General features: G+C 39.3%; 1 protein-coding gene across 3 annotated transcripts in view; it reads right to left on the bottom strand.

Annotated features, from left to right (window-relative positions):
- The window catches only part of LOC122994302 (cadherin-12-like), a 130,522-nt gene that overhangs the window by 9,931 nt on the left and 106,707 nt on the right, over positions 1-13,884 (bottom strand). For all 3 annotated transcript variants that reach the window (XM_044368912.1, XM_044368913.1, XM_044368914.1), the window contains exon 13: positions 12,576-12,827. In XM_044368912.1, the coding sequence (XP_044224847.1) occupies positions 12,576-12,827 (252 nt within the window). The remainder of the gene's footprint in view (positions 1-12,575; positions 12,828-13,884) is intronic.

The raw sequence follows: 13,884 nt of genomic DNA on the forward strand, positions 1-13,884 counted from the left end.
TACCACCCTCCTCTGGACTGGAGTAGAACTGACCCTGATTTACACAGTCCAGGAAAAACGAGATGGATTGCAATCAGGTTTGTGATCTGGCCAACAGAGTATACGTATGCGTTAATGAAAGTGTCTAAACTCTTTATGTAAATGTTGTAAATGGGGCAACAAGTCCTCCAAATTAAACAACCAAATATGTCATTTGACCATGTGACTCCAGAACATGAAGAAGACACATAGGAGCGTTTTCTAATCTGGTGCCTTTATGAGCATCAAATCTGTTACACAAAATGATGTTTTATGGTGTGACAACTATGCTTATGGTCCGGTAGGTTTATGCAGAAAAAACACTTGGCTAGGTTTAGGGAAAGATAGCCGCAGGATTTGGTTTCAAATGATCACTTTGTTAAGGTTAGACAAGCAGGTGTGGTGTGGGTTAAAGTTACTACTTCCTTAAAGTTAGGCCATCTTCACCTTCATGGCTACAGTAATACCAAAGAGCCAAGGTTAGGGGACGATAGTAGTTATGTTTTTTGACTGGACTGCAACAGCAGGGCCAGCTCTACACATGCGAAAGTCTGGCACTGATTGAATGAGTGAGTCAATGACTGAGTGATGAAGTTAGATCATTAATCAGCTGAAGGCTGCTGAAGCTAAGTATCCCAGAATGTATTTCGCACCAACCAACGGCAAGCAGCAATAGCAGAGATTAAGCTGTTGTATTTTTTGCTGTATCCCTGGACTGTTAATATGTCACTTTATTAAGTTTTAATATTTTTCTTCACATGAGAATAGTGCCACCATTACTTACTGAAGGAGACTGTTGTGTGACATTTACACGCTGTCGCCAGGGTTACATACTGTCAATGTCCATGTTACATGCATCTAGTATCTTTACTAGATAGTTCCTAGTTACTGCATTACAGGACTGGACTGGGACAAAAATTCAGGCCGGGAATCTCATCTAGACCAGGGATACTTGATAGGCAGACTCCAGTCCGGATCCGGACTCAAACAGAAATGAATCTGGACCAAGACATAAATCTGCATGATTATTATTTATCTTCATAATATGTATAATATGACTGTTTTTTAAATAAATGCACACAATTAAGTTTCTGCACAGCTTCACAAAGGTGCCCTCATTTCATCTCCCATTCACAGCAGCATTAACACCACAACTACAGCATTAAACTGACTGAAATCATCAAATTAGGTTACAAGCAGAATAATAGTCAGCAACACAGCAAGAGAAAATTTGATTTGACTAAAAATTATGCATTTTCTCATCATTTTGGACTATTATTTCAATATTTATAAAAGAATTAAATATATTTTATGGTGCACTGTGTGCCTGACACCTATAGTCAGTGTGAAGTTACTAACCAGCTGTAGGAACACGTATGGTTATCTTATCTATACTCTTATCGGTCCAGTTCTTTATCAGTACTCTTTTTCATTACTAATCACTTGAGGTTTTAAAAAATGATTTAAAAAAAGAATACATTCAGAACATGATTAGAATTGATTCACGTTTTAAATATAACAAAACATTGTTTCTAGAGCAGCAACAGTAACATTTACAACAGTCACTATGTTAACTCAATAATATCTCAATGGAAAGAAATCGAACATGTCAGTAGAATAAATAATATCACTGACATCAAAATACTGAGTGAAGTTGAGAGAGAATGAAGAACATCCTGTCTGTTCTCCTCCCTCTTCTGCTGATGTGATTCACTGCGTGCAGGTACAGCTGGTAGAGGGAGGAGGGGCTGGTTTGTCTCAGCCAATAGCTCAGTTTACAAGAATTTGACTAGTTTTAATATAACATTAAGTTACAAACTGCTCAGTTCGGGTTCATACAGACAGCTTTTGTTTTAGCTTGTTCTTAACAATTCACTATTTGCCTAACCAGTGCACTGTTGTTGTGTAAAACATACCAGTGGTAGATGGGAGTCTGAGAGCAAAGCAGATGAAAATAAGTACTTATTGGCTTTTTAATCGCAAAGGTTTTATTGCATTTGTCAAGTGTCAAGTTATCATTAACTTGAGTAACATGTTATGTTCACTTCACCTGGTTCACTGCATCCACCTCTCTGCTGTCCGCTGTGTATGTGTGTGTGTGTGTGTGTGTGTGTTTGTGTGTGTGTCTGTGTGTGTGTGTGTGAGAAGCTGAGCCCCAGGGAGCAGAGAAGAGGACAGAGAAGCTAATGGGACCGTAAATGACACCAAAACGTGTGGTAGAGATGCATAGTGTTTTTTTCTGTTCATTCAGCTTAGGTGCTGCGTCTTATAATGACAGGAAAACCCTGCATAATTGTGTGTTGTGCATAGACTTATTGATGCAGGAGGGTAAGTGCTTTGGACCAATCAGATGTCACGATAGGCACGGATCTTACCATCAGGTCAAAAGCAATGAAAGGGAGGGAGGGACTGCATGCCTACAGATCTGAATGGATGTGGCTGTGCTGTGTTGTTTTTGCTGTGATTTACCTAAATAATTTTGCATTTTGACACTGACCTGACACCACTGGCCAATCAGCAGACGAATCAGGCAAGCCACCGGGAATTGTCCCAGTATCCCGATGGCCAGTCCAGGCCTGCTGCACTAAAACTATATTAGGGTTGTGTGTAAGTGAAATAATATGTAAAACATATAAAAAAATACCCTAAATCTTAACCCAAACCTTCTTACAACAGCACCATATAGTCTACATCCAAAATGTTATTTTAAGTATTTGTTTTTCTTATGTGTACCACACCTTGAGTTACAACTACTATATGAGAAGTGCTATACAAATAAATAAACATAAACATACATAAAGACAAACATCTTAAAAATGCTGCGATGTTAATGTCTGATGTTAATCAGGCAACATGCAAATTAAAAGTGCTCTAGTGTTTAATACACAGTCCAGCCATATTCTAAGTTTTGACCCGGTCTTGTTAAAAAACTGCCCCAACTAGCAGTTGGAAACAGGAAACGAACAGTGGTGTCCACTGGCAAGGTCCACTGTTGGGTAAATGCCTCCATCCACCTCTCCTCCTCCTCTGAATGAAGAAAATGATCAACTTTTATATAAGTCATCTGAACTGCACCACTGCTCTGGCTCATAATTAAAATGTTGTTTTTGGGCGACTGACATTATGACCTATTGTGTAATTTTTCTTGGGAGGACAGTCTCAAATGGGGCCTTTGACAGCACTGTTAAACAAAAATTAACAGTAAAAGTTGCAGTAATTAAATCGTACTGTTTGGTGAATGGTAAGTGTTAACCAGGATAAAACACAAAGATATTGAGCATATTTAAAAGATCTTTTTCATGCTTCACAAGTAAGATTATGTCATGTGAGTATGACAAAGTTGCTATAGTGAATTGAGTACCCTAGAATACATTTTGCTTCCATCTTAAAGTATGACTATGGCAACACAACTTGAAGAAGAATGTGTATTGGACTGAAGCCAGATGGTCAATAATCAAAGATCCTACAATCCGTATACGATATCTTCCCCCATCTGCTGCTGAAAGTCCTTATTGGAAGCTCTGCATGCAGATGTGGTGTAATGGCGACCACATACCAGAACTGCCACCCTCCCTCCCCCCACCCGCACTCCATTAGAAAACCAATCGTCTGATCTGTGAAGCAGATCAGTGCACAGAGAAGGAAAAACAACATCCCCTGGGGTATGTGCTATAGAAACTAAACAAGGTCATAGTGTAGGCTAGGGGCCGGGTTAATGGGGGCTGCTGGTATGTACTGCAGTGCATTGATGTTTCAGCATGTTCAGCTCTTTGGGAGACTTAATAGAAAACCATCTTGTGTCTGCATCAGGGTTTTTTTTTTGTGTGTGTGAAATGCTCGCTGCTGGAGGAGAGAAAAACTTACAGTATGGTACAACTGAGGATAGTGAAAAGGAAAGAACATGGTTCCAGAAATAATAACAGAGGCGCTGCAGTGGGTCAGAGGGGAATTCAAAGGGAGAGAGAGGACACACGGTCTGCAATCTGTCAGTGAAAAATCCATGCTCTGAAAACCTGTGCTGTTTATTGGCTTCCTTTGTGATTCAGGTTAAAGCCAGCATTCAGTTTGTTGGAGCGTGTCACTAAATAGTTTTACAAGTGCAAGACATTTACAAAAAAGGGACAATATAGACAAACTCGCCAAAATCATATATTTGGTTGCGATTTAGCAGGATCAGCAGCAATACCGTACCCTAGTGCAGGTGGGAGAATAACGCTGTGTAAGCATTAGAGGAGGATTTATTTAGAGTTGAGAGAAGAGGAGTAGGAGGTGGAGTTGTTGGCTTGGTAAATTACTGAAATCTCTCCAGGCTGTAATGTAGCAGAGAACTACTTTTTGACACAAGAGACAAACATACAGCACCTTCCTTCCTAGCCAAATTGAAGTGAGAAATAGGGCAGACTATGAAACAGAACTGATCTGCAGCTTACCGTGAATCAAATGCAGCAATGTTGAAACACTTCCAGCATTGCCCAAAATACAGTTTATCAAGTAAAGCCTCCTGTTTTTGTGAAGTAGTAACGGGTTAAATCAATTTTCTATATATAATTCTTGGATTCATGCTGGGACCATAGAGAGTAGAATCTGCACCTCCCACTCACCCTTTTCACAGCTCCACTCAGGTCTTGACTTGACCTGGGACTCAAGTCTGGCAGGTCCCAAAATATATGCACTCTAATTGGTTCCAGTACAGTATGTCTGCTACCTGAGTGGATCCAGATGAACTCTCAAGAAAAATGACATGATTGCTGCTCTTCTCTTCTGCAGCACCGGGTCTATTTGGACCAACTCTGTCTGCTAGAAATTACGTTTATATACTACTAAATTGTTTTCCTAATTACGTTGCGTTAGCAAATGTAATTGCTGCCTGGATTGTGTTTACAGGCAGAATGTTTTGAATGAATGTAATGCTACATTTATATACTGCGGTAAGTCGCAAGGAGAAGGTCAAGATGGATGGCGGGCGTACAAAACACTGCACCTTGAGGACTGAAGACCAAGGTTCACATCTTGAGTCCTGTGTGTGCTTGGTTTGGGCAACAAAAACACTTTTTTTTGTATTAAACCCTAACCACGTTAAAACTTAAAGGACGGGTTCACAGTTTTTCAAGTCCGTCTTAAAACAATAGTCAGATGCCCAAATGAACATTGCCGAAATAAACACATTTGTGTAATCAGACTTTACTAATTGTTAAATAGGTGAAAATTAATTGTAACCATATTTTACCCATATCTGACAGCGCACCCCATTGTTTACTATACTCACATGATAGCTGAGGTCAAGAGCTCTCTACAACAGTTGGTCCCATGTCTGTAGCCCCTTTTGTTATTGAAGAGTTATTAAGGACACATTCAAACAACATGCAACTACATGGTTTCAAGGATATTAGCGTCCTTAGCAACCACCATAGAAACGATAGAAAGCTTGAAAAAAATATTTGTAATAACTGACAAACTAAACATCATATACATTCACTGAGCGAAGCTTATGAAAATAAAATGCACATTTCTCGCTAGAAATGTTATCAAAATACATATTAATGCAGAAACTTTCTTAAAATATTGCATTTTCCACTGAGCATAGTCACATGATGTGGATGCAGGCTAGTAGAAAAAAATAGTCCAAAAAAATGTTGGCATCTCACTATTTTAGAGCCGTTATTGTGAAACTAATATGCTTTGCGCTATGCGCTGAACAGGGAAACACTGTCCGAGGAAACACAAAGAGGGAAACACAAATTTGATGCTAAAAAGCAGAGCTGTGCAGAGACGTTTAGACGGGCAGGTGCTCAAAGTTAAAAAGGAGCACGTGGACCAAGATTTTAAAACACTATACGCCAACATAACCTGGTGAATTATAGCAACCCACATTCAAACAGAATGTAACATGGAATCTTAGAACACACCACATTATATTGTTTCATTGTCCCCCATGTGATGAAATTGGAGGGAGACATTGTGTGTGTGTGTGTGTGTGTGTGTGTGTGTGCTCTGTTGGCACCTATTAAACATCACACAGCCAAAGGCAACATTCTCTGCAGGCTGGATGAGGCACACTGAGAGCTGAGAACCATAATGGCCACAGTATGGACTACAAACTGTGAGGACTGAGGTTTTTTCATTGTAAGAGTTAATGAATGGCAGCATCACCTCAAGGCTTCAAGTATTTTTGGCTGAAGGATTCAGTTCATAATGTTTGACTGAACAGCATATAAAACAACTTGCGTTCAAAAACAAACAAACCCAGAGTGGTGAAAAGGCTGCTCCTTTAAAGACATGTAGCTCTTCAAATCCCATAATTACAAAGAAATTTGGTAGAACTACAAGGCATACAACAACTGGGATGGAAAGGGGAGAATCTCTAAAGACTATAAAACACGGCTAAAAATAATGAAGAGGCAGAGTTCAAAAGTAGTGCAAGAGACAGTTTGAGAAAACCACACAGCTATATAGTCTTGTCTTAAAAGAAACCACACAAGTTAGGTGCAAGCAGCACATGGCTGCCATTTCTTCATTTATTCTAATTTAGATCTTTGTTTCTGCAAAAGTAAGAAAACATTCTGAGATCTATATTTAATGGCTCCAAGCAACACAGTAGCATAATATGTATAAATCCTTGGACACCATTTGTTATATTTTAGATCATGTTTTGGCTGAAATACTTTATTGGATGTTGGATTTTTAAATTGATTCTTTAATATACACTTCCCCAACCAAAATGAGAACAAAATGAATTGTGATTATTTCCCACTGGATTTTTACTGATATATACAGGATTTTTCTGCTACTTCTACTTTTCCTTAAAAGAAGATGTTCTTCAAGGTTTTAAACAACAAGAAACATCCACTGAGCTGGGATGTGTCATTTTCACTTGTTTCCAAACATACTTTTTTATCAGGAATGGGAAAATAATAGAAATAGATTTAGGTTTTTTGTTGGTGTCTCATGTATTTTGTGAAGGTACAGTTATTGAGGTCAACAGCCTTTTAACAGCTGAAGAAAACATTGTGTCACATCTTGCCTGGACTTTGGGTGTTTTTTGGTCTTATGTTGTGTTCTGTGGGGTCTCCTGGTTTTGCACGTCTGTTTAGTCCCTCGGTTCATGGGGGTTTTCTTGTATGATTTGGGTGGTGGGTTTTAGAGGACTGCATCATTAGTTTGTTGGGTTGTGTGTTTGGGTTTGTGTTTGTGGTTGGTTTTGGATGGGTTAGTGTAGATGGCATTGAGTTTGTTTTCTGGGTTTTTGTTCCGTTTCCCTTGTGTGTTCATGTACTCCTCCACACCTGCCCTGCATTTGGACTCGTTAGCCCTGCCCTGCTGTCTTCCCCACACCTGCCCTGTGTTAGCCTCGTCAGCCCTGCCCCGCTCCCTGTGTGTCCTCAGCCAATCAGCTCCCTGTATGTTCATTCCCCTCTCGAGTTCTCCACCCATCTCCCCACCTGCACCTCATCTCCTTGTTAGTTCAGTTTCTTTAAGTTCTGCTAGTTCTGTTCAGCCCTGTTTGCCTGTCCATGACCATCCACAATTAAAGGAGTTTTTCATCATATCTGCATTCTGGCCTCTGCGTTTGGGTCCACTCCACTGCAGGAGTGGACCCAAAGTCCAGGCAAGATGTGACAACATTGTGTCAATAGAGTCGTTGTATAGTGTTAGTACCTGTATTAACATAGATCAAGTCTAAACCGTACTCTTTAATTTCTTCCTTAAACTTTTTCTTTCAATCTTCAATCAGTTCTTTACTTTCTCCTTGTTTTTCTTTCAACGTCATTACATCTTGCGATTCTTCCTCACTTCTGTCTCCTCTCTCCTGATTCCTTCACTCACTGAAAATATAAAAAGCCTTCCTTTAAAAAGTCTAACAGAGCATGAAGCAGAACTTGAACTTGTATAGTGTTCATTACAGCAGTTGTGGACAAACAACACAGTGAGAATGCATCAGCAGTCAAGCTATCCAAACTATCAAGTTACATTAACATAACTGTGAAGTAAAGCAGCAGCAGATGAACTGGACAGTTAAAACAACACTTATGTCAATTTAATAAACTTTAGCTCCACTGAAGAGTTTTTGCTAGCTAATTACTTTGTTGTCTCTTGTCAAACACATTATTATTTGATGCCGCACATGTCAGTTAATGTCATATATGATCCTCTGAACTCTGATTCGTCCGTCTGTCTCATGAAAGCGGCTCCAGTCTGCCTGCTGGCTTCAGCATGGATGATTCATTTCTTTTAACACCAGTGTAGCAGCAGCTGATGGTGGATTGTTGGTCGCACGTTGTTAACAGTAACAGCTGTCTCCGTGTCTCATACAAGGATACAATGTTCAAACAGAAAACAAAAAGAGCGCTCCTAGAAGATACGACAGATATAGCGCAATAGGAAGTGAGTCTGAGCCACTAACAGCTGTAAAGGGATGGACAGTCTGCGTGAAACTAAACATAAAATACAAAAGGGCACGTTAGACATCAAGGGGCAAAGGACAGGTGCTCGGGCACCCTCAGCAACCCCACCGCTAAACAGACTATAAATGTGTCAGATATCCACTTGATATGACTAACTCAGACTGCTGAAGCCTCATATATAAGCTTCACATCAACTTTTAAATGACTGTGTGGACACACTGTGGATTTTGGCCTCCATCACTCACATTGAAAGCACAGTGTCCGTATGGACAGTGAAAACCTCTTTCACTGTCCATATGGACACTTGACTGTTGTTTTAGGACAGGCTTTTTTGTGAACCTATCCTTTAACCTTTAACCTTAAGTACTGCTAGTGAGCAAACATAACCATGAAAACATTTAATGATGTTCTATGAATAGATATATTACCATATCGGATATTTTGCTGAAAATTTTTTTTTGAAGTCTGTCTGATTTTACAACATTTTCTCCTTATTTTGAGAGAGCTACATTTTCTTTCCTTCAAAATGTATTTGCCGTTGCTATTTAGAAGTATGTAAACATGATTCTAAGAGAAAGGCTTGATTTGGAACTAGTCTGACTGTCTTCAGGTCATTTTTGGATTAGGTCAGTTTTGATTCAGATCAAAAACTTTTATCTTTAAGATTATGTGTGTAACCATTCATATTGTATTTCTACTCTATATGACTGCCTGAATGTGTATCCAAAAACCCAGGTAACTTCTTTACCATCAATGTCTGGCATCCATAAAGGTTTAATGTTATTGTTCATTTCACTTTATGTATCACTATTGACCATCATTCCTCAGTAAAAGTAAGATTTATTGTAGTTAATTCCTGATATCAGGAAACCAAAATGCAACAACAAACAAAACAGGAGCACTCAGACAATCAGACTTATTTAGAAGAAAGGTGAAAAGTGAAGTTATGACCCAAACGGTTGTAAAACATTCATCACCATTCACTTCCTGCCTTACATTTGACTTTCTATCATTGCTGTATTGTTGTGTATATGCACAGTTTTACTGCCTTATTACTGACTTTCAGCTTTAGCTGTCTTAAATGAGGGCCAACGCTATTAAAATATGACCCAAGCTGTAGTGAACCAAGTATAAAAAGTCATGTTACCTCAAGCTAATAAAGACCATCGAAAATTCAACTTCGCCTCATCTCTGTTGATCTGGAAAAGGTCATGTATGCCTCAGTTCTTTACTCTTGGATTATTGTAACTCCAACAGCTGTCACTGAAGGAGCTGCAGCCATTTTAACCAACATTATAAGACAGAAACAGAAAGTTACCAACGCTTTCCTGATAACTTTGCCATTGCTTATAATACCATGCTGCTAGTCCTTGAGGGTCTGCAAATTTTGGCCCCAAAGACCTTTTTGAGCCTTTATAAGCCTGAGATTCTTGGAGAGCACCTTTCTAAATCCAGGCAAAAAAACAAAGGTGACTTAATCGGCTTTTACCCTCAGCTTTAACTGCCAGCCTGAGGAGTTTCTTAAATCCTTCCTTTAAACATTATTTTCAATTCTTTTATGTCATTTTTGACCAAGTTAACTCTTTTGTGTTCAACAGTTGTGGATTTTAGCACATATAACAATAATTCCACTCTTATGGAGACACTGAGCATGTCAAAACTTTATTCTAGTGCTGACATAATTAGTTGATTAATAGATTAATTGAGTGCCAGAAAATAAGTCAACAACAATTATCAAACAAGTTTGATAATTGGATTATTGTAACTTCAACAGCTGTCACTGAAAAAGCTGCAGCCATTTTAACCAGCATTATACGACAGAAACATTTATCAAATGAGTTTGATAATTGTTGTTGTTAATCATCTTTTTAGGTCTGTTGTATATCACTGCAAACTGAATATATATTTTTGTTTTGGACTATTGGAACAAGCAATTTGAATATATTATTGTGGGCTCTGGGAATTGGGATGGCATTTGTCTCTGTTTTCTGACATTTTCTTGACTAAACAATTAATTAGTCATAAAAAAAAAAAAAAAACATTCAACAGATTAAAGGGGATCTCCAACGATTTTACACATCAAAGTCAGTTTGAGTACTACTGCATGAAAGTTGCAGAATATAAAGCCTTTTATGTCTCCTGAGGGAGCTGTATGAAATCTGATATATTGCCTCAAGTGATGTCACTTGCGTCAGCATCAGTTGGGGCTGAAGACTACAAGTTTGAAAATGAATAAAATCTGTGTGGAGTTAGAAAGGAGTGAGGTTACCAGACCTCGATAGGTCGCTCCTAACACATAACATAAGCATAACACACCCCGATCTGTACATTTGAGTTAATTTAGTCAGGCTCCATTGTAGGTAATAATCTTTGACAAAACACACTCCTTTTAAACATGCAATTTTTACACACAACGTCAGATTAGATAGTAATATTAGATAAATTAATAACATGTCAGGATGCCTTCACAGCTGCGCCCAAGCCTCTACAGCAAAGTGCTACATTGCCATCATGACATATATGTGGAAGTCTCTCTCTGGCATGAGAAACAGGTGGATGTTATGTGTTAGCAGCTATTAGCCCATCCTCCCAGCTTTTCCTTTATGTCTTCTTTCAGCTATCCTCCCTCTTTACAGAGGACACCAATAAAGAAGGCACAATGCCCTCAGGAGGCTGCGATTCTTCCCTGACATGCTATCAGTCACACAAACACACACACACACACACACACACACACACACACACACACACACACACACACACACATAGACAAAGACCTACATGCATCTCTCTTGATTGGGGATGAGTCAGTTCTGAGGGCAGGATAAACAGCTCCTTTCATACAGCTTTCATTTCATTTCTGCTTTATCTGTAATGTTACACACGTACACACATGTGCCTTATGAGATACACACACACACACACACACACACACACACACACTCAGACACACAATGAGATCTGTATGCATGTTGCATTGCTTGTTTTCTCCATGCATGGACAGGTGGTTATGTAACTATAATTCTCTGTAAAAGGAGCAGAAATGAAATGAAATGATAGGAGGGGGGAAAAAGAAGTAAGCGAGGACCAGCCTCTCTGAGTGTACTTCAGCACCTCCCTGTGAGAATTGGACTCTTGTCATAGGTTGCTGGTGCCCTCTAGTGTTGCATCACAAACACTCATTCATTGACAAAGTGCATCTCCTTATCATCATCAGCTGCAGGCTTATATTAAGAGTGTATTACATTTATGACTGACTGTGGGAGACAATATCAGGCTTGCGCATGTGTGCACAAGTTCACAATCATTGATCGTTGTCATAAGAAGTGTGCTGTTTTGCACCTGTAACATCCAACAGTGATGTCATGGTGTACTGACACATGACGGAGTACACGGAAGCAAGGTGAGAAGTTAAACCTTCGAAGCCAGCAAAAACAAGATGTTCAGAAGGGTTCTGGGTTGAAGCAGTGATTTGTGGGATTATGAGTGAAGTTTAAATATGTCTCAACTTGTGTTGAAGATGTGCCTTTGAAAGCAGGCATGAACCACAAGCCTGGTAGAACCCAGATACAGTGCTGAAATGATGAAGTTGATAATCAAAAGAAATTTTTGAACAATTTTATAATCAATTAGGCTTTTTTTTTGTTGTGGTTGTTTTTGTAAATTTTTTTTGTTTGTTTGTTGTTTGATATCATTTAAAACTGAATATCTTTGGGTTTTAAAGTGTTGGTCAGACAAAACAAGACATTTGATGACACCACGTTGTGCTGTGGGAAACTCTGACAGGCATTTTTCACCATTTTTGAGAGATTAATCATCGATGGAAAATTGCTATTGAAAACATGTTGTTAGTTGCATCCCTAACAGGCTTTTCTAAAGCTTTTTAGTGGGTCTCCATAACCAGAAGATGATTTTATTAGCACAGACATGACCAGAATGCTTTATGACCCATTCACAGCCAGGGTAGCAGTCTGCAGGGAAATATACTCATTAATACTATAGAAATCACTATTATGCTTGTTGGAATAAAGCTCAGTTGTTATTTCGAAATGTGCAAAACTGCCAAATGTATAAAATACTGGGCTGGCTGTGAGAGTGTTTTGGTTGTCTCTATATATCACTATGTTGCAGTCATGTCATATACGGAAGACGTACCTATCAGCAGAGCTACACAGAGCAGAATAGCCATCAAGGCTCCAGTGCTGAGACCCACAGGCAGGAAGATGGCCTCAGCAGAGCAGGTGAGCAGCGAGCCTCCAGCCTCGCAGGAACACACTCGGATGGTGAGGGTAGCTGTGCTGCTCTGGGCGGGATAACCACTGTCTTCAACCAGAACAGGGAGAACATAGACGTCCTGCAGCCGTCGCTGGAAGCCTGAGCGCCGGGTCACTATGCCGGCGGTGTTGTCTGGAAAGCGACAGAAAATGGCATCACATCAATGACAATATACTAAATACATTCAGTGACTGGCTGCCATCATGCCAACATTTGAGAAACCTGATCAAACCTTAAATATTTTCCAACAAAATGCATACACAGAATGCTGAATGCAAGTAACAGAAATATAAATGAAGTCCACAACAGTTAGTGTTAGTCCATCCCATGGATGTATTATAAGAGCTGGATACAAGACTAAAAATGGCGCCCATTCAGTCCTACAGGAATTGCTCGGCTGGCGCATACGCCAAAAAAGTTTCTAACTTCTGAGTTTGCTTCTGCGTTGTGCGGCCCACTGAATATGCACAGTAGTGTTTCCCCCCCGCCTGCCAGTTCCTGCTCGGCCCCTAGACTTTACATTGTGATGATGTCACAGATGTTTAAATTGCTTTTCTCGGCTTGAGGAAAATTTTATAAATGTAAAACCTCCATGGATCAAAAGTTCATAATAGAAAGAGTCATAATTGACATTGTTTGCAGTTTGAGGTGTCCTGTCAACAGTTTTACAGACGTCCCTTTTACAATGGTGGTCTATGGGGAAAATGCTTTTTCGGCCGCAGGGGGATTTTTCGCTGCAATACTGTGCGTGACCACTGGGAAAAATTGGCTATATGGGATATCACCTGCCTTGTCCTTTAAAATGAATTAATGCTACAGTAACACTGACTCTAAATGAAGATCCAGGAGTTAGACACATGTAGCATAAGACAGAAGTTTAAAAGGCATTTAGAACTAGAAAATGGGATCACCAAGAAGGAATGCCAATTCTAGCAAAATTCTTATACACTGTTTTAATGCAAAAATAATTACCACAAATTGCACAAAAAATACCACAAATTGCATCACAATATTTTTTACATTTTATGTCAATGTAGGATTTTTATATAATAGTAGCATCATTTCATTATTTCAATTATTCTGATGGCATCAGGTTTTGTTTGTAGTAAAATGACTCTGGTCAAAACTGGTGCAGTTTGTGTGCTGCTTTCAGCCCATCCATCAGATCCATCATTCAGTGGATTGGTGT

Source organism: Thunnus albacares, chromosome 12, assembly GCF_914725855.1.
Source record: "Thunnus albacares chromosome 12, fThuAlb1.1, whole genome shotgun sequence".
NCBI lineage: Eukaryota > Metazoa > Chordata > Actinopteri > Scombriformes > Scombridae > Thunnus > Thunnus albacares.